We start from the raw sequence: 27,269 nt of genomic DNA on the forward strand, positions 1-27,269 counted from the left end.
TATTTCGTTGCTCTCTTTTTTGATCTCTAATTTCTCTTTTTTTGGTTTTCTTTCTTTAGGTCCTTTATTATACGGTTTTTTGTTCCTTAAGTACAAATGTAATATTTTCTTTACCTTTCTTTTGTACTCCGTTTTATTTGTGGACTGGAAAAAGCTGCATACATACATACACACTTGTACCTAAATAAATATGTACATATATACCTTTGTACACATCCATGCATGTATGAATTTAAGTACAGCTTCTTGTATGGCGTTGCTTAGCTGGAATGAAGCTTTTTGCATTCGATTCGAATTCCTCGTTATCGTTCAAACAAACAAACAAACGTGCAAAACATACATACACATACGTACATATGTATGTACTTCGTTGATTAGATGCGTCGATAAGATTTAAAATTGATGTTTACTCTGTAGTGAAGGAGTAAAATATTGCCTGTATTTCTCATAAGGGATTTTTAAGCCTTATCATGTGCATCTATCTTTATGCAAATAACTGATATGGAATTTTCCAGAAAATGATCATGGTCTTAGGTAACGCAAAAACGAACTATGGCCCAACAATTGGTTCAGGCCTATGCGGCCCTCAACGGGGCCTTGTACCTGCTTTGAAATTTGAGAATGTGTTGTCTTTTGTTTGCCGACATTTTTTTTTCCAAAACTCTCTGCTTTTCTATTTAGAAAGAGTATTAGACATTAGGCCTTTGAGCCGACGATCGAGTCATGCCCTTTTTGAAATTTTCATATCAAGAGGAAATATTTGCAAATAAATATTTCTTATCTATGAATTCTAAATATACTTACATATAAATATGAATGCGTAATATATGTACGTAATCTCAGACTAATTCGCTTATCAGCCGGGTAAGTTGTTTCCGATTCCCTCCGTTGAAAAATATCGAACGAATTAAAAGAATTATTGCAGATTATTTTTAAAAATTCTTTATTGCCCCAGTAATCATCAATTGCCAAATCATATTCATATATATTTGTTTGCCCTATATTTTGGTTATTCCTAAGACGAATATCGATTTTGATTATTTGCAGTCTTTTTGTCGCTTTCAATTTCAGTTTTTGAAGGGGCTAACATTGGACTAAGAGTTAACATAAAAAACATAGATGATGCCAGCAGATTAATGCTGTAGGGTATAAAGGGTATACAGATTTTTCGTTTGTTTAAATAGTTAACTTGTAATATTCAGTAATAGTTGAGGGTGCAGACATTTCATTCAATTTGTTACGCGATTCTAACTAGAGTTAAGATTACGATTAAAGTTCTAGTTAACATAAAATTACAGAATTACGATTAGATTGATTATGGATAGAGACTATGAACTTATACAATGGCCCAATGCTTATTAATATTTACAAATCATATGTATTCATACTGTATACATGTATTCATACTTTATATGTGTATAAATGTAGCAACAATTGACACTCCATGCGTTCCATGCGTTGCCTGAGATAATCCGTTCGTTACTCCTGCCACTGAAGATAGGATTTCTTTAACTATTTACAACAGTCTGGGTCTTGATTGGAGAGCGGTGAAGTGAAGTAGAGGAGTGACATCCTCGAAAACGCATGAAGTGTTTTTGCTTGCTTTATTTTTTTTCTCCATTTTAATTTTTCTTTAGCCTAAAATACCAGAACTAGGTCTATCTACGACTATGTAAATTAGCGTTTACAGGTAAAATGAACCGATTAAAATGTATATGTATATGACTCGCGAGTTTGGGAGTGGGTGATTGAGAGTGTACGTATGTAAGTATGTATATATATCTACATAGCTGAACTGTTTAGGTATGTATGGATATCGGGGCTATTCTATCCTTTCCATTCTGATAGAAACTTGAGCATGCATCCATCCCTATGCCTCCCTATGATCCAAATTCCAAAAGAAACCAATCCGGGGGTCTCGTGTGTGTGTGTGTGTGGAGATTAAATTAAAGATGATTTTCAGTCAGTATGAGTTCACCCAAAATGCCATCAGTGCTCTGAGTGCGCAGCATAACCTCAAGTATAGGCTGGTATTAGGCAATCTGGTTGCCCCGCTGCTGGTGCTGCTCCTGAGCATCTGTAAAATCCGAAAAGAAACGCAATTCATTAGATATATCCCATTAAGCAAAGGCACATATATAGTTTTAATTATGTAAAGCCATGTCTGAAAGGACTGAGGACAATTTCGATGTTAGGGCGGGCCATGCGGGCATGTCAGATTAATAGAACGCAACGCTGAACGATGAAACGCACGGATAACAGAACGTACAGAACGAAACGAGAATTTTGAGGAACCCACCTTGCGGGATCTGAGGCCAAAATAGTAATCTTTTGAGAGCGCCTAAAAAGCGCCTCACGCGCGTTCTCGCAGGGCAATGTCCGTGCACAGGACGAAACATTCCGAATTGACAGACTCAACGTCTTGCGCGGCCACTGACGTCAGTCTCTTATCGCCTGCCGAAACCAACAGAATCAAAAAAAGAACCGAAATTGACAGAAGATTGCCAACGAGATAGATAGATATGCATATACATAGATAGATAGAGGGATGCGCTAGAGCACTCGGAATAATGGGTGATCCTTACCAGCTACACTTCGCGCGGCCTTGTATTTGTCCTTGAGTATGAAGCAGGCGGTGAACAGGAAGAAGATGCCGCCCAGCACCTCCACAAAGCTGGTGGAGAACAGCGCGTATTGAAGGCCCTCAAACTGCTCGATTTCCGTAAACTGCGTGAAATGCAAAAGTTAAGATTGGCGAGCATAGAAAATACTCCCAAGACTCACCTGTCCTTCCAGCTGTTCAGCTGATTTTGTTAAATTCGTTTGGAACGAATGGATAGCCTCCGTTGCCACTTTTGTGGCCACATCCGTGGCATTTAGGAGTTGCGACTCCAGCACCTGAGACATGCTTTGCAGTTCATTTGTCAAGCCCGAAGCGCCGGGATGGTTGCGCAGATGCTTCATGATCACCTCCGACATCTGCGTAGGGCACAAACAAAGATATATGTATGTATAAAAAATGGATTTCCACAGCTTTGAGATCCAATAACTTACCGCTCCCACCAGATAGGGACTGCCCGCATCGCCCAGGGCGTGTGAGATGAGTATTTGGAAGGCCTCCGCTGTGGAGCGACGCGTAGGCACCACTACATACTGCATAACAAGGGAAAATATATATTAATTAGTTTAGTTTGGATTGATCAGTGTTAAAATTAAATGTAAGCCAACAGCAGTTTTACCAACAACAACAATGAAACACACACAAAATTTTAAAGCCAAGACCACAACCAAAAATCAAACTATCGTCTGGGATGTTTCCTTCGGGAAGTATTCTACATACATCTCAGCCGATAGTTCGATATTACATACAAACATAAAGTGCGATTAAGGTGCGTAGGTGTGCGTGTGTATTCTAGAGTGCGCTATGTGCATTTGTACGTGTATGTGTGTGCAAGAAGCAGCCACAATCAAACAAGCTCCGATGCTGCCAAAAGCTCGCCACAGATGGAGCCACTCGAGAATGCTGGGGACAAGGAACGGTCCCGTCCGACCCCAAACTGGCGTGCAGGTTCGTGTCAACAATGGCGGTGGCGAGCGTGCGCCTGGGAACAGTTCTGGCACTGCTAGCGGTACTTTCGACATGTAGAATTTTACGGTTAATGCCGATCGGCATTGAAGGATATACAGACATCGAATACTGGAGGATATGGGAACTATTTGAATTGTTTGATTGTGGCATTGTTTTGTTGATCTACCAATTTTGATTAATTAACGTTAAATTTGTTCCTTTGAGCTAAATTAAGTTTTTACTGTTACAATAGGGTGTTTGTGTGTGTGTTGGGAGGTGTGCATGTGCGTGTGTATTTTCATAGATGTGTGCCAAAGCGGAAGCAAAAATTACGCAAACTAATCCTAAAATTTCAACAGAAGTTCTAGACGGATCCAACTTTTAGTCTAGGTCAACCCATTCCACTGAAAGCCCTAGATAAACCCAGTTTCTAATCAAAATTCCTTATCTGAAACAATTAAAATAGCGCCACCCAAGGGTGGAGCCAATACCCATTGGGACTCTTTCGGGTTAGATAACCATTTTCGATTGCTTATTTTTGTCACGGAACGGAATCGTTTTGCAATCGCAAAAAGGCAACAAAAAACTCAAATCAAGTGCGTGGTAAAAAAAGAGACACCGAAAAAAAATTTAAAAAAATAGTATAATGCATTGAGAGGGGCATATATACATACATATAGTATGGTCTGACGTAGTGCCAAATTTAGAACAGGCCAAATAACATACATACCACTTAAAAAGTATTACGTCTGCGAGTACGCAGTGGATACAGTATCTATATACTTTCGTATATATGTACATATGTATGTGTGTAATACAAGTAATATCCACTATCTTGACGCATAGGTTGCGCACATCAGCTGTTTAAACAGCTTTCCCTGACCATTCATAAGCCAGACAAGGCTACCAAGAAGAAATCTTTTAGATATCTAGAGGGCCACTTGACTCGAAGTCAGAAGTAGAGCACAGATAAGAGGTGGAATCTTACAAGATAAGGATCGTATGATTATCTGGAACTCAATAGCCCCTTCATGGTAATTCAATCGTATCTCGACTGAGGTCACATATCGAATGAGGTCAAATATCGGATATCAGCTGCCACATACACATTCACTTATCAATCTTATTGTATTATGTAAATCATAAATCTACTATCGAATCGTTAATGAGTTCTGCTTATCTACTTATCTACTTTCGTCAAGGGTTCATTATCGAATCGTACTGAAATCAAAGTAATCAAGCACCAACCAATATCTGATTGACAGAGTATATTATTAGTACATATGTATGTGTGATAAAGAGTAACTACAGTTCTACTATCTCTCGCTTATCAGTGCGTAGCCAGAAAACGTGACTCGCCAGTGCAGATAAAGATCCCAGACCCCAAAAACTTCCAGACAGAAGCGTACGAAAATTTCGACATTTTGTCTTCACGGTGGTATGGGGGGGTCGGCGGGTATATGAGGTGTGGATATGCACTGCCAGTTTGTGGGCAGTGCGGGACTTTAATAAGGTTACCATCCCAGTTACCCATTGGGGGGTTGAGTGTGATGAAATTTATTCCAAGTTGCAAGTTGTCTGGGGGTGGTACACTCCCCTTTCATCCCCTATTTGCTGCCATTGGAGTAGAGGGAGGAAAATGCCAAGCAGAATAGATAGAATGAAGATGAGCTTTGCGTTTATTACATTTGCAAAAAAAAGCAATAAGAAGCGAAGTGTCAACTCTCTCGGGGGAATACAAGGGGAAAATAATGAGAAAATATAGGGGAAAAGTGCATGTCTCAGCTTTAAGATTGTTGGAAAAAGGCCAAATCTTTAAAAGAAAATCCATGTAAGTTTAAAAGTGAGAAAGTGAGAAATGAATGATTTAGAAATCGAGTCTTGAAAATTATAAACAAATTTAAGGTTTTCAAGTAATGCAGCTTAAAATATGCACCATTAAAAGGGGGGTTATTAAGTCAGTGTACCACTCCAGGGTTAAAACTTTCGTTTAAGTTCTCTGACAGGGACAACGACCACCACCACCGGTAGAACAGGATGCGGAAGAGAGCAACACAAAAATATATATTGGTTAGAGTGTGAGTGTAAGCATGCTTGTATGTTTGTGTGTGTGTGGGTGTGGGTGTGTGATGGTGTTCTCATTATAACAGTAAAAAGTTAATATTAATATAAAATGTTGTACGTGTTGTAATTACAGTTACAATTTACAATATTGATACTTAAACAAAAAGTGAGTGCAAAATTACAAAAGCAAGACTGGAGAAATTCTTGGAGGAGGTGTGTGTGTCTCTCTCCCTCTCGGCTTACCAGCAAGATGTCCGCCACAACCGCCCAATTCAAATTTAAAGCTAACTGTCCGAAAAATATTAGCAAATAGGTGCCCAGCTCGTTCGACGACACCATCAGGCAGGCACCGAACAGTAGCGGTGCGCTGAGCAGCAGACCGAAGGCGCAGATCACTGGATCCGCCGATTGATAGCGCTTCACCAGATACTGTGACAAGAACGAGCCCAGGGGCACGCCCAGCAGGCCCGCCACCATTGTGATCACTCCGAAATTGAATGCAACGCTGGGTTTGGGAAGGGGAAAATTTTTGGATTGGTGGTTAGTTTTTGAAAAGAAAGCTTAGGCGGAAAGAAAACAGTTTTGCGAGGTTTCATCGAGGCTTAGGGATGGGCGCATTAGTAATCGGATTTCTTGTTTGTTGTGGCTGCTGCTTTTGCTGTTGCTGCTGTTGCTGCTGTTGCTTCTGTTGCTAACAAACGCTTCTTGGCCAGCTTACCAGCAGAATGTCCGCCACAATGGACCAGCACAGGTTGAGCGCCACTTGGGCCAAAAACACGAAGAAGAAGCACAGCGATCCGCTAGTCCGAGACACCACCAGGGCAGCAAATACCATGGGCGCGGATACCAGTAGTCCTCCTGCACAAATGTACGGGTCACAGTTCTCGATGCGACCGCGCAGTCGTTGGGCGAGCACAGAGCCCAATGGTACTCCGATCAGGCCCGCCAGCATGGCCACTATTCCGAACTTGTACGAGATGCTTCGATGATAGAACCAGAGGTAAGGTATAAGGCGCCGAGCTCGGATTTTGGGACTTTCTGGGGGAGGGTTTCATGGGTTTCATGGGGAGGATGGCACACTTACTCGTCCTGAACGATGTTCTCGTTGCCCGGATGCATCTTCATGCCTAGGTAGATGAAGGAGGGTCCCCACCAGGCCAGCGCTCCGGCCACAAAGGCCACGCACGTGAATCCGGCCGTGGAGAGCATGAAGGAGCGGTTCTTGAGCAGCTCCTTGATGTCCTGCCTGTAGGAGGTGGCCTCCATGTTGTGCGATCCCTCGCTATGGCCGCGCTCCGGATCCTTGATCAGCATAATCAGCAGCACAGCCACCACGCCCAGAATGGGGGTCACGCGCAGCGCCCAGCGCCAGTTGTTGGCCAGGTGAGCCGTCTTGGAGCCCACAATGTATCTGGAAGGGTTCGAAGGGAGAACATTAGAGTTGATTACGATTAGTTGACTCTTGGTCCACCACCATTGCATTGGCTGCCAATTGGGGCGACGCATAAGTTTCAATCAACGCGGCAGGCCCCCCTCAATTGACCCCACTTTAATTGAATTAAGGCCATCCTCCTCAGTGCAAAAATAAATCAATTTAAATTTCAATTCCAGTTACAAGTTCCACTTTTAATTGAAGGTGCTCATGGGTGAAGTCACGTGACTCTTCTCACGCTACGCTGATTAGAGCAGCATCCCCTTGAGTCGATCCCGCCTCAAACTTTGCACCCAATCGGCTGTTAAAGTAATGCCAGCAGCTGATTACCGATTGCCGAGGAGTGACAAAGTCGAAGGCGGAACACAGCCAGACGATCCCACTGATAAGACCCTGTTTACTCTCCAGCAGCTGCCGCCGCTGTGGGTCATAGAACTTACCCCATGCCGGAGCCCACGGGAATGGCAAAGTAGAACATCGCCAGCATCTTCGATCGCATGTCGTTCACGAAGAGATCCGATATTATCGTTGGCGCTATGGTGCTGTACGAGGCCTCGCCGATCCCTACCAGAGCCCGGAACGTGATGAACCAGCCGAAGCTTTGCATGTACGATCCCAATAGCGTTGTGGTGCACCATAGGGCCACACCCACGGCCATGATCCAGGGCCGGGAGTACCTATCCCCCAGATATCCGAAGACTGGAGCACAGATCATGTACGAGATGACAAAGACTGTCTGTAGGAGTCCCGCACTATCGTTGCCGATTTGAAAGTCATCTTGCACATCCTTCAGCACCCCTGCAAGGAATAAAACGAATTATCAATATTAATACTAGTTAAAGATCCCGTGATATTTTATGGTGTGTACCAATTTTCTATCTATTTCTATCGTCAGCAGACGCTAATTAGCCAGATAAATAAATTGTTAATATGAGTATGCTATATTCGAGTGCTTTACGTAAGCTCCCATATTGATGGGAGTGGTAAGAGGTGCCGGTGGTGGCTTCCTTAATTAGCATGCCACTGTCACGCAGTCACTCCTCTTTACCGTGACTCGTTAAAATGTTAAAACAACCAAAGCAAGGCAGCAGCAAGTGGAAAAATCTATCAATATTTGTGGCTCAAAATAGGTATACCAACTCATCTTTCTATCCACTGAGAGATAAAGTATGCAAATTATATAGAAAATTCATGAATTTCCGTTGCAATTTCAAATGCTGCAACTATCGATGACCAAAGCATGACTGGAACCGATAGTCATCGCCAGCATATGCATCTTTCGCTATCTGAAAATATGTAATGCATATGTATTTACATACATGTATCCAAATCCGTGTCAAGACGTGCCCAAAGATAATTTTAATATTATGAATCACCTTCGCCTACAAATACACATTTTTGTTTCCGTTTCATGCGAAGACGACTGGGCGGCACGTTTCGTCGCATCGTTTAAATATTCATTATCAAACGGATGTGCAAGCCGCATTAATGGCCAAAGCGACCTCCGTCGATAACTGTTTGAACATCTAACGCTATTTCCTACATTCTACCTGATGCTCAAGCATGGCTTTTAAGCCCCCGTCCGCGTACGGGGCCAACGGCCGAGTTGGTATACCCAAAGTGCTCAAGTACCCAAAAATAAAGTGACAATCGAGAGAGCAAAGACAGATGAGAGAGAACGAGCGCCACAGAGAGAGAGAGAGAGGTAGATCAAAAGCCGGTAAATGCACCGCACAGCCACAACACAAACAACTGTGGGAGCAAAAGCAGCAAAAGCTCAACAAGTTGTGGGCCGAATAAACGAACGACCAAACGAAACCCCCAACGAACTCTAACCGAGTGCAGCCGAATGGCTAGCGAACGTGGCACGAAGTGGGACGTGAATCAGCGTTTGCTTTTTAATTATTTCAGTTTCTGGGTCTCTTTTTGCTCGTTTCGCTTTTGAGAAATTTATCGTACGATGTTTTTCAACCAATCAGAGCGTTTGTTTGCCCAGTGACGTAATGGGTAGAGGACGCCACGCGATAAACAGTGTGAGTGTGCGAGTGTGTGTGTGTGCATGCATGCATTGCGATATGCGATGGGTGTGGAATGCAGAGGAGGTTGTGTGGGGGGAGAACGAGTAACAAAGCTGGGTGTGGGGTGGTGGGTTGGTGGGGTCTTTCCCTCCCATACTCGAGGTCTATTCGGGTTCCCACATAAGGAATGCCCGATTGTTTATGGCATTCTTGGCCAGCTGGAGCCGTCAGAGGGGGCGCTGCCTTGGGGGTAGGCAAGCCAAAGTCTCCCCCTTTATGGGAGATCCGTCTGCGTCTGTATGTATTTTTTTTATTTTGCCGGTTCTGGCCATTTTAGAACCAGTTTGACTCTCTGCACCTCTCGGTTGCCTCTCAGGCACTCTGATGTGTTCTCTTTTATTTAGCACAATACAGTGCGTAACATGACACAAAAACAATATTTGGAAAAGCGCATTTGATACTACGGGATACTGGTAGCTCTCTTTGATAACCAAATGAATTTAAATAATTGACATATTATTAGCTTGTAAATCTCTCAGATTGGGGGCTTACAGTGCCGAAACGTACTGTAGAGGGTAGATCCGAGCAAATCGAAGACTGTTGCTACTTCGTCTAGTCAGTAAATGTTACTTGAAAGCGAGAGAGGTGAAGAGGTGGAACCTCATTAGCATGAATGAAAAAGCTGTTGGACTGAAAGTGATTGTTGTCCCGCTCGTCGCTCGTTGCTCGTCCTCTCCTTTGCGCTCTTTGTGTGTCTTGTCTGGTGACGTTGGCCTTGAATATCACGCGATATGTGCCGCTGCCGCGTAAGCTTTAAAATCAGACAATGATTAAACAATCGGGATATCATTTGGCAGATATTTTGATTCACATTTTGGACCTGAAAGGCGCATCTACACGACACAGACTTTCGCTGCAGAGAAAAACTTTCATTTTTGGGGCAGGTGGATATGAACACGAATGGAAATCAATTGTGAAAGCAAACAAACAAAACTTAGAAAAACTTCCCTATATTTCCCCATTTACCATATTCAAATGGACATTCCCTACCCCAACAGGCGAGTGACCGATAAACTAAATTTGTACTATGGTTATTCATGTGGCGGCTGTTGCTCGGGCTCTCTGGTTAATTCAATTTCAAGGCAAATGTGCACTTTACAAGTCAAGTTGTCGGCGCCTGGCCACCGCCCTATGCAGTCCGTTGACCCGGAAAAAGTGCACAATAGAATCAGTGACGCTGCAAAATAGTGCAAAATCAAAACAAAACTGCAACAAACATTGCATAATGCCAGACCCAAAGGTAGGCATTATAGGAGAGGTGTGTTGTTATTTAAATTGGGAAAGCTTCCCTTGCCTAGGGTATTCGCTTGTCCAATATTCCGTTTAATATTCATATATGTATATTCAAAGGTATTCGTCACGTCGGTGTGTCAAGGTTTCATCTCAATTTGATTATTTCTTTCTCCAACCATGAAGGCAACAAAATGGAAAGTTTTTCGGTGTGTGCCTTAAACAGTTTGTTGAGAAAACATTTCAAGTGGACAGAAAAACAAACTCAGCGACTTTAAACAAAATGCAAAATAAGCGCATAATAAAAGCGAAATAAGAGAAAAAGTAAATACCTCAATTCGGTTGCAGCAGAAGACAGCTAAAAGATACTCTCTCGAGTTACAGATCCCATAAAAACTAATATACACACATACACATATATATGATGTACTATATGTAAACCATCTGTTTACAATCAATGGGACAGCGACAATTATTTTGTTTGGCACTTTGGAAGGGGGCCAAGAAAATTACGTAGGATGCATAGCACAACAGATCTGTGTATAGATATGCATATGTACATACATACATATATGTATATATACATATCTGCTGACCAAAATAACTAATTCTCGTACGAGCAGAAGATCTTCGATTCAAAGTTCACTTTTGGTGTCACAACAAGAACCACCACTAAAAGGAACCCAAAATGCCCAGTGCCAAAAGTAAGCGAATGCCTAACTCAAAAGAGAGGAGATAATATCAGGCCATAGCAAAGTCGGGGGTCGTACACAAAGGCCAGGACGTACTTAAAATATTAATTAGATGCATATCGTTGAACTTGACAGACATCAGGCTATGCCTCCATACATATGTATGGATGCATATACATGCATATAGCTAACAGTAAATGTATTTCAGCTTATTTATCTATGTAAAAAATGTTAAAATTCACACAAAAGGCCATCCAAAAAGTAAATAAATAACACACAAAACTGGCAATCTAATCAATGCGAAATTGTTTAAACAAATTCCCGACACGTGCCCCCTGGCTGCTGGGTGGGTTGGCTCCAACAGCTGCGCCAAAATGCAATTTATTGGCCACTGATATTGCGGTTTCTGTTACTACAGTTAAAACTGATAAGACACGTTGGAGAGTGGAGGAAGGGGGATGTTATAACCAATAATGTTGTAGCAGCCAAATGTCTATAACCTTGGACGTGCACACAAATGTTTATTTTAGTTTTTGTTCTTAATAAACAAAAGTATTCCTAATTAATGAAGGCAGACGGCCTTAAAGGCCAACATTTGTATACCCTTGCACTTTGGAAAACAGGAAAGGCTCTGTTTTTGTGCCAGCTGTCCGGACGGATAGCTTTGAAATCAGGAACAGACTGACGGAACTCAGAGCGGCCTTGCAAGCGCCTGGTCAAAGTTATAGCACCCTATTTTTAAGGGTATTGCAAAATATGATTTTGCGTGGAATTAAGCAAATAAGATAGTAGGCGTTTGTGTGGCAGAAAGAGGAGGAGTGGAATCAACGGGTATAACGAATGATTGCGAGTGAGTGTAAATGATGGACGACTCAATGCTAGTTTTAAATGAACATTTTATCGCCCTTTCAGTACAAAATTCAGTGCAAATCCGCTTCCTGTCTGCCGCCACCGACTTTGGTTGATTAAAAGTCATGCGATTTTCGTATATGTACATATATATACATATATTATTCATTAGGGGCCACCCCTTCCATTACCCATTAAAAGCTTACCACAAAGGTTTTAAAATATCAGGAAATGAGTGTAAAATCAATTTGTGATCGATTCTTTTTCAATCAACCGATAAAAGGATCTTTTTCTTTAGATTTAATATCTCTGGAAGTGCAAAGTGTGCAAAAGAGATTATATGCTGGCCTTCTGGCTGATTTTGCAATTGGCAAACACTTTAAGGTTCAGGTTCACAGATCAGAGAACTTTCCAGGCTTGTTAATGTTAAATGTTAATTATGGCTATTTGTGCACGGATATTAACCAGTTACAGAGCTATTCGACTTGTGTAACAACCCGTCCCCCTGCTAGGGGGGCGGGTACGAGAGTTTGAAACGCATATAGACAGGCACATACGTAACCTGTTGCTCCGGCCAATCGCCGTCGGGAGAACTCTGTAAATAACCAAGTTTCTGTTTAATTTAGTTTTGTGCAACGCAATATGATTCAGGCTGTAATCGCAGAGTGTTTATTTCCTTTTTCTCTCTTTCTTTTTGATAACTAAACACTAAATGGGGAATCCCCCCCATTACACGATTAGAAGTACATATGTAAAAGCTGAATTAGGGATACATCCGTTGTGATATCCAGCCCGCATTAAACAGCAAAGCATCAATTTAGCCGATTACTTAAGAATTGTAGCCATTCGACACGGAGTCATTTTTATTGTTTATGTTAAAAGTGCATAGGCCCGCATTGTAACACAGAGAATCTATTCGAATTCCCTCAATTACTAAGAATTTAGAAAATTTGACACTTAGCTGGTGTCATTGTTTGTCGTCTTATATTTAGGAGCAAGCACTCAATCCCACAGATTATTGTTTTAGTATCAAGTTAGAAAGTAAGTTCCTCCCCTCCGACATTCCAAGATTCCACAGGCCCGCATTGAAGAACAAACAATTAACACTAATTTAAACGATTACCCAGAAATTAGAGGATATTTGAGGGGAGTTTACTTCCATTAGAGTCGTATTTATAGATGATACTATAGATGATAATATACGATTGCTGTCAATTGTCACGCGGGCGGGAACCACTTGACGCTCAGCCTTTGTTGATTGATTGATTGAAATTTGATTGATTTCCCGCGAAAATGTACCCAAAAAGGAGGAGCTAAACTGCTTTATCATTAGCTAACGATAAACAATATACATATATCCAAATGAGTGTACTCATTATACGTATTTTTGAATCGGATGATTCAAAAAATGTAAACGCTGATTAGTCATCCCCAAAGGCCATTATCACATACACAACTCGTACGATTCTGTTGGAATTTTTCATCAGACCCTGCACTTGAAAATCATTATTCATACGTATGTATATACACATACATACGCATGTAGAACGGCGGATTTTCTATCATCAACAATACTTTTCACTTATCTTTCAAGTAAATAACAACAACTGACGTCACAATCACACTGAGGCAGCTTATTGGGAGTCTTCATTTTTTACTATGCAGAGTTACGCTTTTTCCGGAAAAAGGAGTGAAGAGAGAGAAAGCGGGAGCACTTACCCGCAATCGTGAAGCGGTCCATATAGTTGATGAGATTGACAAAGCAGAGCACAGCAACGGTAAACCATTGTGACCGGCCGACCGCGGAGAGGCGTGTGGGCACGGGCGGTATACCAAGGCCGGTTCCGAGATTGGCGGTAGCTCCAGTAGGACGTAATTGACGCTCCTCTTCCATGCTGTCAGAGTCCGAGGGCATCAACTGTTGTGACGAGTAAGTCGGAGGTATGTTGGCGACATCATCATTACTGCCGCCACTGCTACTGCTCTGGCTCATCGCCGGATTGTCCATGGCGGCCGCGGCGGTGGGGAGCGGTTGGTAAGACTGCTTCTGGTGTTTTTGCGACATTCACGTGCCTCTTGCTGCACACTATTCCAAGAGGGCCTTTAGGGCGATTCCCAACGACAACAACAAATACCACAGACTACGAACGAGTCAGCCAGGCAACGCGGCAAAAAAACACACACACACAGAGGAACAAACAACGCGCGATGAAAGCGGCCGAGAGCAAAGAGTGAATGCAAAAAAATGTGTGTTGGTGGCAAGATTTCTTTGGCAGCGTTTCAATACCTCGGTCTCGCTGTCTATATCTCTCACTCGCGCTTGTTATATTTTAGTTCAATTAGAGCGTTTAATCAATTGGCTTGGCCAGCACTTGCCACTTATTTGCGAACTTGTCGATGGATGTCGATGTCGGTGGATTCTAGGGCGAGTATGTGCTAAAAGCATTTGCAGTGCTTCACTTATGCTATATATTTATCACTTTTTTTTCATCCGCGACACGACCGTACTCGATGATTTTTTGAAAAAATCGGCGCAGATATATATTATATATATTAGAGGTGTCAAGGATGGTATCGATGTTTTGCTGCTATCCGCTACTATCGACGGTTTTGCGACTATAACGATAGTATCGATTGTTTTTTTCAAGACATTCAACGTTGATATTCCTCGAATTTGATATTCCGTTTAATATTACTAGCTGGCTGGGACTCTCAGAGCTAGAAAAATAATTTTGTCCGATTCCTCAATAAATTTTGTACAAGATTGGCAAGTTTTCAGAAGTTCTTTTTATTGGATTATTTACATATTAAGGTTCAAGCAAAGACAACATAAAGCGAATGTGACGTCGTTTCTTTGGCGCTGCCAGACTTGTGCAATATGAAATTCGTCAATTTTGATATTCAGCTTAATATTACTAGATAGTTGGCCCTCTCAGCCCTAAAAAAATAATTTTACCCAACTCCTCAATGAATTTTGTTTAGGATTGGCTAGTTTTCAGAACTATTTTTAATGGGATTGTTTAGATAATAGGGTTCAAACAAAAACGGCCAAAGCATAAAACGAAAATGTTGACTAAATGTGACGTCAGTGATGCTGGTCAACCAAGCATCTTCTATGCGTATGTACTTTTGTATACCTTATTTATTTTAATTGGTGTTAAATGTTTTGTTCCAAGCTCCATTGAAACATTATTTATGATTTTATCCTAGATTGACATGTTTTTTACATATTAATGCACATGTTTGTGTGTTATAAATACATTTATCCCGGTTCTGATACCTATTATTGGTAGTCGTGAGCTGCAAAAATTTGTTAAAATCTTTAGAACAGAGACTGAGTAGTTGTTGCATTAATTGGAGCCTGAAAATTCAAACAATATCTCAAGTCCATAATATCCATTTTCCCAAGGTATGCAGATTGTTGCTCATTCCGTGCCAAAGTTGCACAACAATGCTGCTAATTCATTTCCACATGTTGCTGAATTTTTTCCCATACAAATCAAATGTATCTTACGGGAACGCGTATGGAATGACGCAACAATGAATCTTCATTCCATACGCGTTCCCGTAAGATACATGTTTCTCACACCACGAAAAGTCACCACGAAAACGGCCTCTTCACCTCTGAAAAGAGAGCAAATTTTGAAAAACCACCACGATTTGAGAGCGAATAATATCGATATTTTTGTACGATTAATGGAGTTTGGCGGTCATTTTGAAAAGTATCTTAATATATTAAAAAATAAATTGGAACTTGATTAAATAATATACCGTAAGTATTCTAAAAAAGATACGACAAGATGCGTTGGTATTCCTCTATTCCGTTTAATATTACTAGCTAGTTGGTCCTCTCAGCTCTAGACAAATAATTTTATCCAATTTATCAATAAATTTTGTACAAGATTGGCAAGTTTTCAGAAGTTCTTTTTATTGGATTATTTACATATTAAGGTTCAAGCAAAGACAACATAAAGCGAATGTGACGTCGTTTCTTAGGCGCTGCCAGACTTGTGCAATTCGTTGTTGCTGCGGGCTGCCATACCATGATATCTTGTGATATGAAATTCGTCAATTTTGATATTCAGCTTAATATTACTAGATAGTTGGCCCTCTCAGCCCTAAAAAAATAATTTTATCCAATTCCTCAATGAATTTTGTTTAGGATTGGCTAGTTTTCAAACCTATTTTTTTATGTGATTGCTTAGATAATAGGGTTCAAACAGAAACGGCCAAAGCATAAAACGTAAATGTTGACTAAGTGTGACGTCAGTGTTGCTGGTCAACAAAGTTTCTTCTATGCGTATGGACTTTTGTATACCATATTTTATTTAATTGATGTTAAATGTTTTCTTCCAAGCTCCATTGAAACATTATTTATGATCTTATCCTAGATTGACCCACCACGAATTGAGAGCGAAAAATGTCAGTATTTTTTGTGCGCTAAATGAGTTTGGCGGTAATTTTCAAAAGTATAAATGGAAAAATAAATATTTCACTTGATTTGTTTTGTCGAGTGTGACTGGAACCTCAGAAACCGAGAAAGAAAAATAGCTTAACCCCGCTCTATTTAATCCGGTTAGTAACCAGTAACAAAAAAATAATTTATAATTAATAATTATTTGAGCCCGATACTATCACGATAGTATAGATATATATATACATACATAACGTTGAACTGGTTCATTGTTCGATAAATATATCGAACTCAGAAATATACCGATTGGATAAATATACCAGATTCTTTTGTTTCCACTGAACTAGATCGATATTTTTGTGCGATAAGCTGAACTTATCGGCGCTTTATTTTGAAATTATTTTACAACTGTGTGTTTCGAATCACCATTTTTGCGGCATCCAAAAAATGATCGCAGAGATTGATGGATGCGCATGCCAATTTCGTCATTATCCTCTCAAAGTTTGGACTGAAGCAACAATGTAGCGTGACCCCCTGCAGGCCGGTTGCAGCATCATTTTCTGACTATATTTTTCGGTGGGACCAGCAAATGACACATTGAGTTGAATTCAAATTTTATTGCTGCTTTAAAAGTGAAATGTATTATAAAATTTTAGTTTTAAGGTGTAAATGTAAAGTGTCCATCAAGTTGATTAGTTATCAATATCCATATCATCCAAACGACTACGCACGCGATTCTTGCGCTTGTGCTTTTTAGTCGGCGTCGGTAAGAAACCCTCCAAAAATTCAATCGTGTTCAAAATGGTCTCCGAGCTGACGTTACCAATGTAGTTCTTATCAAAGTACACAACCGGAGCCTCCGTGGACCGGAGCTTGTTGCAGTTGCATCGCTGCCCTTGGTAGTTGCCATTCAGTGTCTCAATCTCCATATCATCGATGCTTGAGTTCGACTTGTCTGCAAGAGAGGAGATGGAGTCGCACATAACATTCCTTGTTGAGCTTACCAAAAATGGGCCGAAAGCACTCCTTGACTTGGATCCACTTGGTGCAGAACTGTCTTATGAAACTATCGTTGTTATGGAACAGATTGCGAGCTGCATTGTCCACCTTGTACTTCATGAATCCCGGCACATAGGGCCACTTGCCTTTGGCGGCATAGAAACAGATGATGTCTGAAATTATTATACATACACACACAGATATATTAGCAGTCTGGCTGGATTTTTCGCCTTTCCCCACTCACAGGGCACTTGGAAGAGGTGCAGAAAATTGCGCTGATGCTCAAGGCTGGATATCAGGTGGATGCCACTGGAACGACGGCTCGCGGGGACCTTGGCGCCGGCAAAGGGTATCTCCTCCACGCGGACACTCTCCAGGTAGGCCTCGCCCATTGTGAAAAGCCACCCGACCAGAAACAGGGGCACAATCCGAAACACAATCTTCCGGGCTAGTTGCATGTATGAAGCTCTCGCGCTGCACTTCCAAATGCAACTGAAACGCGTCTGAGTCGGCAGTGTCCTGCAGGAGCTGTCATAAGCTTCAGTGAATTTGGTCGTGGGCATTATTGATTTTAATTGACATAAATCTGGGCACACGAGTCCCGGTCCCCCACACCTGCCGTACCCGTATCTGCGGTTTGCATGTGCCAACCCAATTTGATGGCCAAATGACAGTTAGTACCTCCACCCCCTTAGAAATCTATCAGATACAAAAGTTCATTGAGCTTTCAACCGCCCCACGAATGGGGACAACACTGCAGTTAAATATATATATGTAACTAAAAAGTTGTGCAAACCATTATTAGAAATGGCAATATATTATTTCTATTCTGATTGTAAATGGATGGCAATAAATTATAATTGTTCTCTTACGAAATAGTGTTAATGTAAATTTGTGTTATACAATGTTCAACAAATCGAAAAGGTCGCCCGAGACACTGTTACTCAATTAATAAATAATAAAGCAATCATTGTTCTAAACATCATTGCTCCCATTTCCCCCCATTGGCGGTACTTAATTTCATGTTCCTGCCAAACCTGATTACAACTGCCACCAATGAAAGAATGTTGAATTGCATATTGTGGTTATTGTAGGTATATCTAAATATACATATATATTTACGAGTATATCCACATGGCAGAAGTGCAAATGAATTTTGTAGCTTATCATGTTTGGCACACTTTGAAATGGAATATTGAATATGGGGTACAAATGCACATATAGAGTAGAGTAGACTGTATTTGTAATTCTAGTTGGAATAATCAAATGGAAGCTTCATGGATAATGCGGCCATGAAATCCAATTTCCAGTTTTTAGATTTATATAATGCCAACCAAAGAAGTTCCCGATGTTTGGCAAGGCTCTTTGTTGGATTAAGGATATGCGGCAATTTCCACTCGAAATGTCTTAAGTTATATTTCAGGTGCAAAAATCTTTAGATTCCTGCTACGTCAAGGATTAAATCCAAGGGTTTTATTTGAGATTTTACGTATGCATGTGTGTGCACCGTTTTAAGTGCTACATCTTTGAGGAGAGCATGGAACTGTTCGTACAGATACGAGAGTATTGTGACTCATTCATTTAAGGAGGTTTCATTTAGTATACTCGACCAAAGCTGAACTCGTGCCCCCTGGAATTGGCTGGACACGTGCACCTCGAACCCCTTGGCGGGAGCCGGCGTATTGGCAAATTCCTGGTAATCACACATACCACTGACTGGACGTGACTGGAGCAGCGATTCCGTACACGGTGTCAGTGACTCCATATTCCTGGGTTTGCTACGAAACGGATGCAACGGTTTAATATCTTAATATCTAACTTGGCTTGGCTCCGTTCCCAGTACTCACCCGAATTTGGCAAAGTGCACAAAGTAATCGACAAGCGAATGAATCACCTTGGCCTCCGTGGAGTTGCGCTCAAAGTCGGCAAATAGCAGGGGGCTGCGGAACAAGTAGAGCAGATCATCACAATGGACCACACCGTAACGGCCGCTGACATTCGCCGATGTGTAGGCGGAGGCATAGCTCAGCGGACCCCTGTAGTTGAAGCTAAACAGATAGAGGGGATGCGGATGCCGTTGGCGGACATCTGCCCGGATGGCATTGTACAGCGGATGCTTGAATCCCCTGTCAGTGATGAGCTGTGAAATGGATCGCGAGCTTTACACATGATTGAAGGATCCCTCAGATCAGTCACTTACATCCATGAATCCCTGAACAGTCTTCTCGTTCACCTCGTGCTCATCCCCGAAGTACTCCTTCAGGATGAGCTTCATGCTGCTGGCCAGCCGCTGCTCGCTGAAGCCGGTCGGAAACTCCATCAGTTCCTGCAGCAGCTCGTCAAAGCGATCGTTGAAGCTCTGGCGCAGCGTCTCATTGCCCATGATGTTCACCACGCGGACCGCTCCCTCGTCCGGCACAGTGCCTAGCAGCCAGGGAATGGGCATGCGACTGCCGCGTGCCACAAGCCGGCTGGGATGTTCGCTGAGAAAGGCCTCGGCGCCCACGCCCTGCTCCACCACGGGCCGGAAGTTTGTCATGTGATCCACGTCCCAAAACTTGAGGCCATCGCCGGCGTCCAGCAGTTTCGTTGCCTCCACATGGCGCAGCGCACGCGCCAGTTTCGCCGTGCTGAGATTTTGCGCCAGTTTGATTCCGCAGAGATCGGCCACCAGACGGGCCTGCGCCAGGGGTTGCTCCGTGATGGCGAAGGGCACGTTGGCTGTGCCGCTGGTGCTGATCACGCCGTGGAAGAGACCTTTCGACCTGGGACTCAGTAGGTGCAGGTGCGTGGCCACGCCCCCGGCACTCTGGCCAAAGATGGTCACACGCTTGGGATCGCCACCGAAGGCTTCGATGTTGCGTTGCACCCAGCGCAGGGCGAGATTCTGGTCCTTGAGGCCAAAGTTTCCGGAGATGGCTGCATCCTGGGTGGACAGGAAACCTACCACAACAAGCGGACAGGGAATAGGAAATGGAATGAAGATTAAGCACGATTTGGTACCTACCGAAAGGCCCTAGACGATAGGCCATGGTTACCAGTATAACCTCAGCCGAGTCCATGAAGTATTCTGGTCCCGTCAGTTGAGGTCCCGCGGAGCCACTGAAGAAGCCACCGCCATGGATGTAGACCATGACAGGCAGCAGGGACTGTCTAGAGCGAGGAAGCTGCAGAAGCGACTCAGTTATAAGACTAGAGGCAAATAAAGACTAGAGTGAGTGTAGCTCCACCTGTGGCCTGTAGACATTCAGATAGAGGCAATCCTCCTGGCCAAAGACGATGGGGGTAGGCAGCAGATAGTTCTTCTGCACACAGTCCGGCTTGGGCTTGGTGGCATCGTAGACGCCAATCAGCTTGGGCATAACCTTGGGATTCTAAATGGAGAAGACATTGCATGGAACTTTCCATTCGCTTTTTCGGTTTTCCATGCAGAACTCACGCTTAGCCGCAGCTCTCCCACGGGCGGCATGGCATATGGAATGCCCATGAAGGCCTCGAACCGCTCCGACTGATAGCCCTTGCGGTGAGTGCCCTTCACACAGCCCACACTCGGCGGACAGACGGTCAGCGGGTCCAGAGCCAGAGTTGGGCACGAGAAGAGCTCCAGCACGAGCAAGAGCACGAGCAGCACCAGCATCATCATCCGTAACTGTTTCGCCTGAATCATCGTCTTTCGTCTGTCGTCTGGCTACAAAGAAACCGAAACCGAGTTAATGGCCATCTTTATGGATCATTAATTATGCATATCGAGTGATTGGCTATTTATTTATGAACGGTCTATTGATGCTTCCAAAACCTTGTTATTGCCTGCCCCGCGTCAAGATGATGTCAACGTTAAATCGGTTCGATTTAACACTATCTACGGTTCGCAGGGCTTCCCGTTGCATAAACTGCATAAAACTCCTTGCAGCTCGAAAGGAAATGAATGGAAAGGCAGGGGGAGAGGGAGGGAAAACTCACTCGGAATATGGAAAAACTGGAGAACGTTACACGACGGCGTCCCAAATCGATCTGAGGGGTTTCGTTGGTGGTGCTTTCGGTTTGTAGTCGTAGCATCCAAGAAAACTCTACTCTGCGCCAGCCGCCATGGCGTTGTATGTTTGTTGCTACTGCTACTGCTGTTCCGGTGCCGTTGTCTACTATCTCAGCTGAGTGACTGAACTCGAAATGGAAATTTTATTCAACACACAACAGTTCGTAACTACTCGCAACTTACTTACTTACATACAATCGGGGCAAACTCACACAAGGCGTTTGCTTGATCAGAGCGGATATCAATTGATCTGGAACTGCATATCAGATGTAGTCGCAGTCCAGTCGCAATCCAAATCGCGTTGAGGCAATACACAAATGTACACGTGATATACGTAAATAGTGGAATTAACAACTTACTCTGTTCTGCCAAACAGCTGCGCTTCGACTACGATCGTTTGGCAGATCACTTTCCCTTTTATCCTGATGCCATTTGCATTTCCCCTGTGTACGAATGTGTATTGCATGTGCCCTTGATGGTCGGCTATCTTATCTCATCACTCTTCCCAGCGGTCCCATTGGATCTTTTATTCGCACTTAATCTTGTTTCTTTTCATGCACTGTCTGCAATATGCAAACTGACCTTCGGAATCACAGCAACGTTCGCAGCAGCAGCAGCAGCAGCAGAGCAATCGCTAAAGAGAGCGAGAGTGAGAGAAACAGCCGCAAGCAGTGCTCCATTTACAGTTACAATTGACATTGAGTTACAGTTAAGTTACGTCTCTTACAATGCTCGTTCCAGTTCCACATATTAAGTGATATTCGTATTTATAGCTCCATATACAATTAACCTTGAAAAATGAACAGATTATCAGAAAAATAACCTCTTCCATATGGGATAGGCTGCCAAATGCACGTCCTTCTGGATATCCTCCTTGTAGCTGCCAACAGTGCCACCAAAATGGACATAGCTGCACATCTGATGATCCGTGAAATCGGAAGCTTGGCAGGATGTGCCACTGTGGAAGATCCTGAAACAGAGAAGAGCATTAGCTACATAGCTTGGACATTCTTCCATAGAAATCTTACCCGGTTTTGGCAAAGTCCACCATCAGCGAGGTCATTCGTTTAACGACCTCAGCATCCTCCGAATCCTTGGGATAGTCCTCGACAATAGCCGGAATCCGTATGGTGTGCAGAGCATCGTCCATGTGGGCAGCTCCTACCCCATACTCCACCGATGCGCCGCTAAACAGGGTCGACAGGGTGCGCAGGCCACGGTACTCGAAAAAGTAGAAGGAGAGCGGATTCTCCTCGAGATTGGCGTATTTTGCGTAGGCTGAGGCCGTCTCGTAGAGCGGATAGTAGAACCCAAAGTCCCCCGCGATCTCGGCCAGCGGCACAAGTGTATCGTTGCTGATGCTCTCTCCCTCGAATCCATAGGCGTCTAGGATTTCCCGAACAACCTCAGGTGAAGTTCCTTCAGGCAAATGCAAAATGTAGGAAAAATGCTCAAGGAACTGCGAGTTGAGCTCGGCCCGTAGCTTTCGATCGTCGAAAGGATGCAGAACCGCAATAGAACCCTCTCCGGCCCTCGAATTGAGACCCAGCAACCAGGGCACCTGATTAATGCGTCCCTCGAGGTGCGCCTGCACCGGGTCCTCGGTGAAGAAGGCTTCTGGACAGCCAACAGGCTCGACGACCGGTGGATTACTGATGAAAGGAAAGTTATCCCAAACTTTTAGGGAGTCTACCGTCGTGTGCAACTCAACGGGATCCAGCTCTCGCAGAGCTTGGGCTAGGTCCTTGCTGTTCAAGCTCTCTGCCTCCTCGATGCCAGCCACAGCAGCCAGCTTTCTCGCCTGGCCCAAGGGGTCCTTGTTGATCTTAAGGAATGGTGATAACGAAGTGCTATCCAAAGACATGGCCCTATGAAAGAGTCCTAGCGGGAGGGAAAGTTTCAAGAGAGCGCCCAACGAGAGTACAGTGAAGCTCACCCTTTGAGCTGGGGCTGAGCATGTGATAGTGGGCCGACATTCCTCCCGCACTGTGGCCGAAGATCGTCACCAACTGGGGATCGCCTCCAAATTCTGCTATGTGCTGCTGCACCCACTGCATGGCCAGGCGCTGATCCTTGAGAGCGAAGTTGCCAGGCATATTCGTATCGCCAGTGCTCAGGAATCCTGCAAGAGATCATCTCAAGAATAAACTTTTCATAGTTCCTCCCCTATGACAAGCTCACCCAACGGCCCCAAGCGATAGGGTACGGTGACCATGATCACCTGCTCCGTGTCCATCATATACTCGGGTCCACTGGCAACCGGATGGGCGGATCCGCTAAAAAAGCCTCCCGCATGGATGTAGAACATGACGGGCAAGGGATTTCCATTGCGTTTCTATGGAAGAAAAAAAAGTTAGATTTTATCTGGCTTTTCGTTGCACATCAAGCGTAACCTTGGGTCTGTAGACATTCAGATAAAGGCAATCTTCCACGCCCGAAACGGACCATTTGACGCCAAAAAAGTTCCTCTGCAGGCAACTGTCCTTGGCTGTCCCTGCATCCAGAATGCCCTCCCAGGCAGCAGCAGGCACAGGATTCTAGATCGGCGTTTATATTATGTTCAAAAACATAAAACGAATGGCCGAAACTTACTCTGAGACGCAGGGAATCCACTGGAGGCTGGGCAAATGGGATGCCCATGAACGCCTCGAACTCCTCGCCCTGATATCCTGGCATATGTGTGCCCCTCAGGCAGCCCAGATCCTTCAGGCACACATCCAAAGGATCGCCGGTAGCCGCAAGCGGACAGACAGCGAGAGTCAGCAGAACTCCAGACCAGAGCAGGCGCATTTTCGGTTTCACTTATGGAACTCCAAGCGAGTCTGCCTTTTATAGAAAACTTCGACTTCCCATTGAGATTCGAGTGCACAAATTTGTATAATCATGTCCCGCAATTGTAGTCTGCACTTGCCCAACCTCCTTCCCCAGTTAATTCCAATCATTTTCGATTCATATTAAACGTTTTTTGTTTTTGTTTATTAGGTACAAAATGCAAGCAGTAGCATTTTCCTATGGCCTGCGCACGCATTCAACTGAGCTTCACAATTAACAATTAATAGTTAGTTAAATATAACTAGTATGAATTACTTAATATTAGTAACTGGCAATGAAAAAAGGGGGAGTTACTTGTTTATAGAGAATGACCACCATAACCAATTACACTACTCAACAAAATCAAACTTTTGTTTTTCGCAATTTTTTAATGCATTTTTTTTTACTTCTATTATTATTATCTATTATTTTTTTTGCATTTCAGAATGGCAAAGTTGAAAAATATAAGCGCTACCTTCAAAAATAAGTTTAAAACAAAGTTCTGCTGTAAAAAAAACCTATCAAACAATTTCAAAGCCCCAAATCTGTCAGGAAAATTCAGTTTGGTTCCTTGAGGAAAAATCGTGTTGAGTAGTGTTATATAACTATTCTCAGTTTTAAATTTTAGGGATAATCTTTTTAATCTTTTTCTGTTTGTTGTAGTTCCACAAAAGTCAGAACATTGCGATGGGCTTGAAGTCGAGAATTCTGTGACCTGTACCGCAGCTCCCCACACTACCGACGATCGTTTAGAACAGCAATGGATACGTCATTCTTTCCAGCTGCTTCCACATGACGCGGCACATATGAGCGACTCGACACACACAAGCAAACGCTGCAAAAGAGGATTGCCCAGAAAATGCCAAAACAACATACATTGCATGCACATGACGCAACAATTTTACATTGAGTTGCAGCTTAGTTATTTATCGTGTAACATTACAGAGACACATTATGTAAAAGTACTAAAATTCTCGTTCCAGTTCCAGAGACTGAGATACGAATTAATAGTAAACAAGTAACATCATTAAAAGCAATCTGTTGACTAATGATTCTCAGAAAAATAACCTCTTCCATATTGGATAGCCTGCCAAATCCACGTCCTTCTGGATATCCTCCTTGTAGTTGCCAACGGTGCCACCAAAATGGACATAGCTGCACATCTGCTGATCCGTGAAATCGGAAGCTTGGCAGGATGTGCCACTGTGGAAGATCCTGAAACAGAGAAGAGCATCAGCTACATAGCTTGGACATTCTTCCATAGAAATCTTACCCGGTTTTGGCAAAGTCCACCATCAGCGAGGTCATTCGTTTAACGACGTCAGCATCCTCCGAATTCTTGGGATAGTCCTCGACAATAGCCGGAATCCGTATGGTGTGCAGAGCGTCGTCCATGTGGGCAGCACCTACCCCATACTCCACCGATGCGCCGCTAAACAGGGTCGAGAGGGTGCGCAGGCCACGGTACTCGAAAAAGTAGAAGGAGAGCGGATTCTCCTCAAGATTGGCGTATTTTGCGTAGGTTGAGGCGGTCTCGTAGAGCGGGTAAAAGAACCCAAAGTCGCCCGCGATCTCGGCCAGCGGCACAAGTGTATCGTTGCTGATGCTCTCTCCCTCGAATCCATAGGCGTCTAGGATTTCCCGGACAACCTCCGACGAAGTTCCATCAGGCAAGTTCAAGACGTGGGAAAAATGCTCAAGGAACTGCGAGTTGAGCTCGGCCCGTAGCTTTCGATCGTCGAAGACGCGCAGAATGGATAGAGCACCTTCTCCGGCCCTGGAAGTGACGCTCAGCAACCAGGGCACCTGATTAATGCGTCCCTCGAGGTGCGACTGTACCGGGTCCTCGGTGAAGAAGGCTTCCGGACATCCAACAGGTTCGACGACCACTGTATTGCTGATGAAAGGAAAGTTATACCAAACTTTTAGGGAGTCTACCGTGGTGTGCAGCTCAACGGGATCCAGCTCTCGCAGAGCCTGGGCCAGGTCCTTGCTGTCTAAGCTCTCTGCCCCCTCGATGCCAGCCACAGCAGCCAGCTTTCTCGCCTGGGCGAGAGGTTCCTTATTTATCTTCAAGAATGGCGAGAGTATGGTGCCAACCAAGGACATGGACCGTTGAAAGAGTCCTACCGGGAAGGAAAGATTCAAGAGAGTGTACAACGAGAGTACAGTGAAGCTCACCCTTTGAGCTGGGGCTGAGCATGTGATAGTGGGCCGACATTCCTCCCGCACTGTGGCCGAAGATCGTCACCAACTGGGGATCGCCTCCAAATTCTGCTATGTGCTGCTGCACCCACTGCATGGCCAGGCGCTGATCCTTGAGAGCGAAGTTGCCAGGCATATTCGTATCGCCAGTGCTCAGGAATCCTGCAAGAGATAATCTCAAGAATAAACTGTTCATAGTTCCTCCCCTATGACAAGCTCACCCAACGGCCCCAGGCGATAGGGTACGGTGACCATGATCACCTGCTCCGTGTCCATCATATACTCGGGTCCACTGGCAACCGGATGGGCAGTGCCGCTAAAGTAACCGCCCCCATGGATGTAGAACATGACGGGCAAGGGACTTCCATCGCGTTTCTATGCAAGGAATGAGTGTTAGATTTTCTCTGAGTTTTCGTTGCCCATCAAGCGAAACCTTTGGTCTGTAGACATTCAGGTAGAGGCAATCTTCCACGCCCGAAACTACCCAGTTGGTGCTAAAGTAGTTCTTCTGCAGACAACCATCCTTGGCTGTCCCTGCATCCAGAATGCCCTCCCAGGGCGCAGCAGGCACAGGATTCTAGATCGGTAATTATATATACTCGTACAGACATTAATCTGTTAAAATATGAAGACTATTTCCGTGACTTACTCTGAGTCGCAGGGAATCCACAGGAGGCTGGGCAAATGGTATGCCCATGAACGCCTCAAACTCCTCGCCCTGATATCCTGGCATATGTGTGCCCCTCAGGCAGCCCAGATCCTTCAGGCACACATCCAAAGGATCGCCGGCAGCCGCAAGCGGACAGACAGCGAGTGTCAGCAGAACTCCAGACCAGAGCAGGCGCATGTTTGGTTTCACTTATGGCACTCCGAGCCAGTCTGCCTTTTATAGAG

At 43.9% G+C, this 27,269-nt stretch overlaps 5 protein-coding genes across 12 annotated transcripts; all 5 read right to left on the minus strand.

Moving 5' to 3' along the window:
* Positions 1 to 1,423: 1,423 nt before the first annotated feature.
* LOC111074689 (protein spinster) lies at positions 1,424 to 14,429 on the minus strand. 3 transcript variants are annotated; one of them, XR_002607841.2, is made up of 9 exons: positions 13,633 to 14,429; positions 7,505 to 7,862; positions 6,717 to 7,043; positions 5,876 to 6,137; positions 3,055 to 3,153; positions 2,785 to 2,979; positions 2,586 to 2,727; positions 2,300 to 2,454; positions 1,424 to 2,077 (listed from the first exon to the last, which is right to left on the minus strand). XR_002607841.2 is itself a non-coding variant. In XM_022367575.2 (8 exons), exons 1-8 carry the CDS (start codon positions 13,976 to 13,978, stop codon positions 2,034 to 2,036), a joined length of 1,773 nt encoding a protein of 590 aa, XP_022223267.2. In that variant the 5' UTR covers positions 13,979 to 14,429; the 3' UTR covers positions 1,424 to 2,033. The 3 variants fall into 3 exon arrangements, 1 of the variants encoding a protein (XP_022223267.2); XR_002607840.2 differs by lacking the exon at positions 5,876 to 6,137 and adding an exon at positions 6,351 to 6,612; XM_022367575.2 differs by lacking the exons at positions 2,300 to 2,454; positions 5,876 to 6,137 and adding an exon at positions 6,351 to 6,612.
* Positions 14,430 to 16,959: 2,530 nt separating this feature from the next.
* Positions 16,960 to 17,899, minus strand: LOC111074706. The gene is made up of 3 exons (XM_022367598.2): positions 17,571 to 17,899; positions 17,332 to 17,499; positions 16,960 to 17,282 (listed from the first exon to the last, which is right to left on the minus strand). The coding sequence occupies exons 1-3, from the start codon at positions 17,887 to 17,889 to the stop codon at positions 17,020 to 17,022; spliced, it is 750 nt and encodes a 249-aa protein (XP_022223290.1). The 5' UTR covers positions 17,890 to 17,899; the 3' UTR covers positions 16,960 to 17,019.
* An 867-nt stretch (positions 17,900 to 18,766) lies between these two features.
* LOC111074690 (juvenile hormone esterase) lies at positions 18,767 to 21,737 on the minus strand. 5 transcript variants are annotated; one of them, XM_041592070.1, is made up of 9 exons: positions 21,719 to 21,737; positions 21,551 to 21,615; positions 21,287 to 21,487; positions 20,766 to 21,014; positions 20,557 to 20,700; positions 20,334 to 20,493; positions 19,527 to 20,269; positions 19,174 to 19,466; positions 18,767 to 19,104 (listed from the first exon to the last, which is right to left on the minus strand). In XM_041592070.1, the coding sequence occupies exons 3-9, from the start codon at positions 21,380 to 21,382 to the stop codon at positions 18,900 to 18,902; spliced, it is 1,890 nt and encodes a 629-aa protein (XP_041448004.1). In that variant the 5' UTR covers positions 21,383 to 21,487; positions 21,551 to 21,615; positions 21,719 to 21,737; the 3' UTR covers positions 18,767 to 18,899. The 5 variants fall into 5 exon arrangements, with proteins under 5 accessions (XP_041448004.1, XP_041448003.1, XP_022223268.2 ...); XM_041592069.1 differs by having other exon boundaries at positions 21,287 to 21,482; positions 21,543 to 21,615; XM_022367576.2 differs by lacking the exon at positions 21,719 to 21,737 and having other exon boundaries at positions 21,287 to 21,482; positions 21,551 to 21,628.
* Positions 21,738 to 22,130: 393 nt separating this feature from the next.
* On the minus strand, positions 22,131 to 27,223 carry LOC111074693 (juvenile hormone esterase). 2 transcript variants are annotated; one of them, XM_041592071.1, is made up of 7 exons: positions 27,025 to 27,223; positions 26,809 to 26,952; positions 26,597 to 26,750; positions 26,352 to 26,537; positions 25,444 to 26,296; positions 25,239 to 25,385; positions 22,131 to 22,182 (listed from the first exon to the last, which is right to left on the minus strand). In XM_041592071.1, the coding sequence occupies exons 1-7, from the start codon at positions 27,220 to 27,222 to the stop codon at positions 22,170 to 22,172; spliced, it is 1,695 nt and encodes a 564-aa protein (XP_041448005.1). In that variant the 5' UTR covers position 27,223; the 3' UTR covers positions 22,131 to 22,169. The 2 variants fall into 2 exon arrangements, with proteins under 2 accessions (XP_041448005.1, XP_022223271.2); XM_022367579.2 differs by lacking the exon at positions 22,131 to 22,182 and having other exon boundaries at positions 25,050 to 25,385.
* Positions 22,170 to 24,149, minus strand: LOC111074692 (juvenile hormone esterase-like). Its single transcript, XM_022367578.2, has 6 exons — positions 23,952 to 24,149; positions 23,753 to 23,896; positions 23,541 to 23,694; positions 23,296 to 23,481; positions 22,388 to 23,240; positions 22,170 to 22,329 (listed from the first exon to the last, which is right to left on the minus strand). The coding sequence occupies exons 1-6, from the start codon at positions 24,147 to 24,149 to the stop codon at positions 22,170 to 22,172; spliced, it is 1,695 nt and encodes a 564-aa protein (XP_022223270.2).
* Positions 27,224 to 27,269: the final 46 nt, after the last annotated feature.

The sequence above is a fragment of the Drosophila obscura genome, unplaced genomic scaffold (genome assembly GCF_018151105.1).
Source record: "Drosophila obscura isolate BZ-5 IFL unplaced genomic scaffold, ASM1815110v1 contig_17, whole genome shotgun sequence".
Taxonomy (NCBI): Eukaryota; Metazoa; Arthropoda; class Insecta; order Diptera; family Drosophilidae; genus Drosophila; species Drosophila obscura.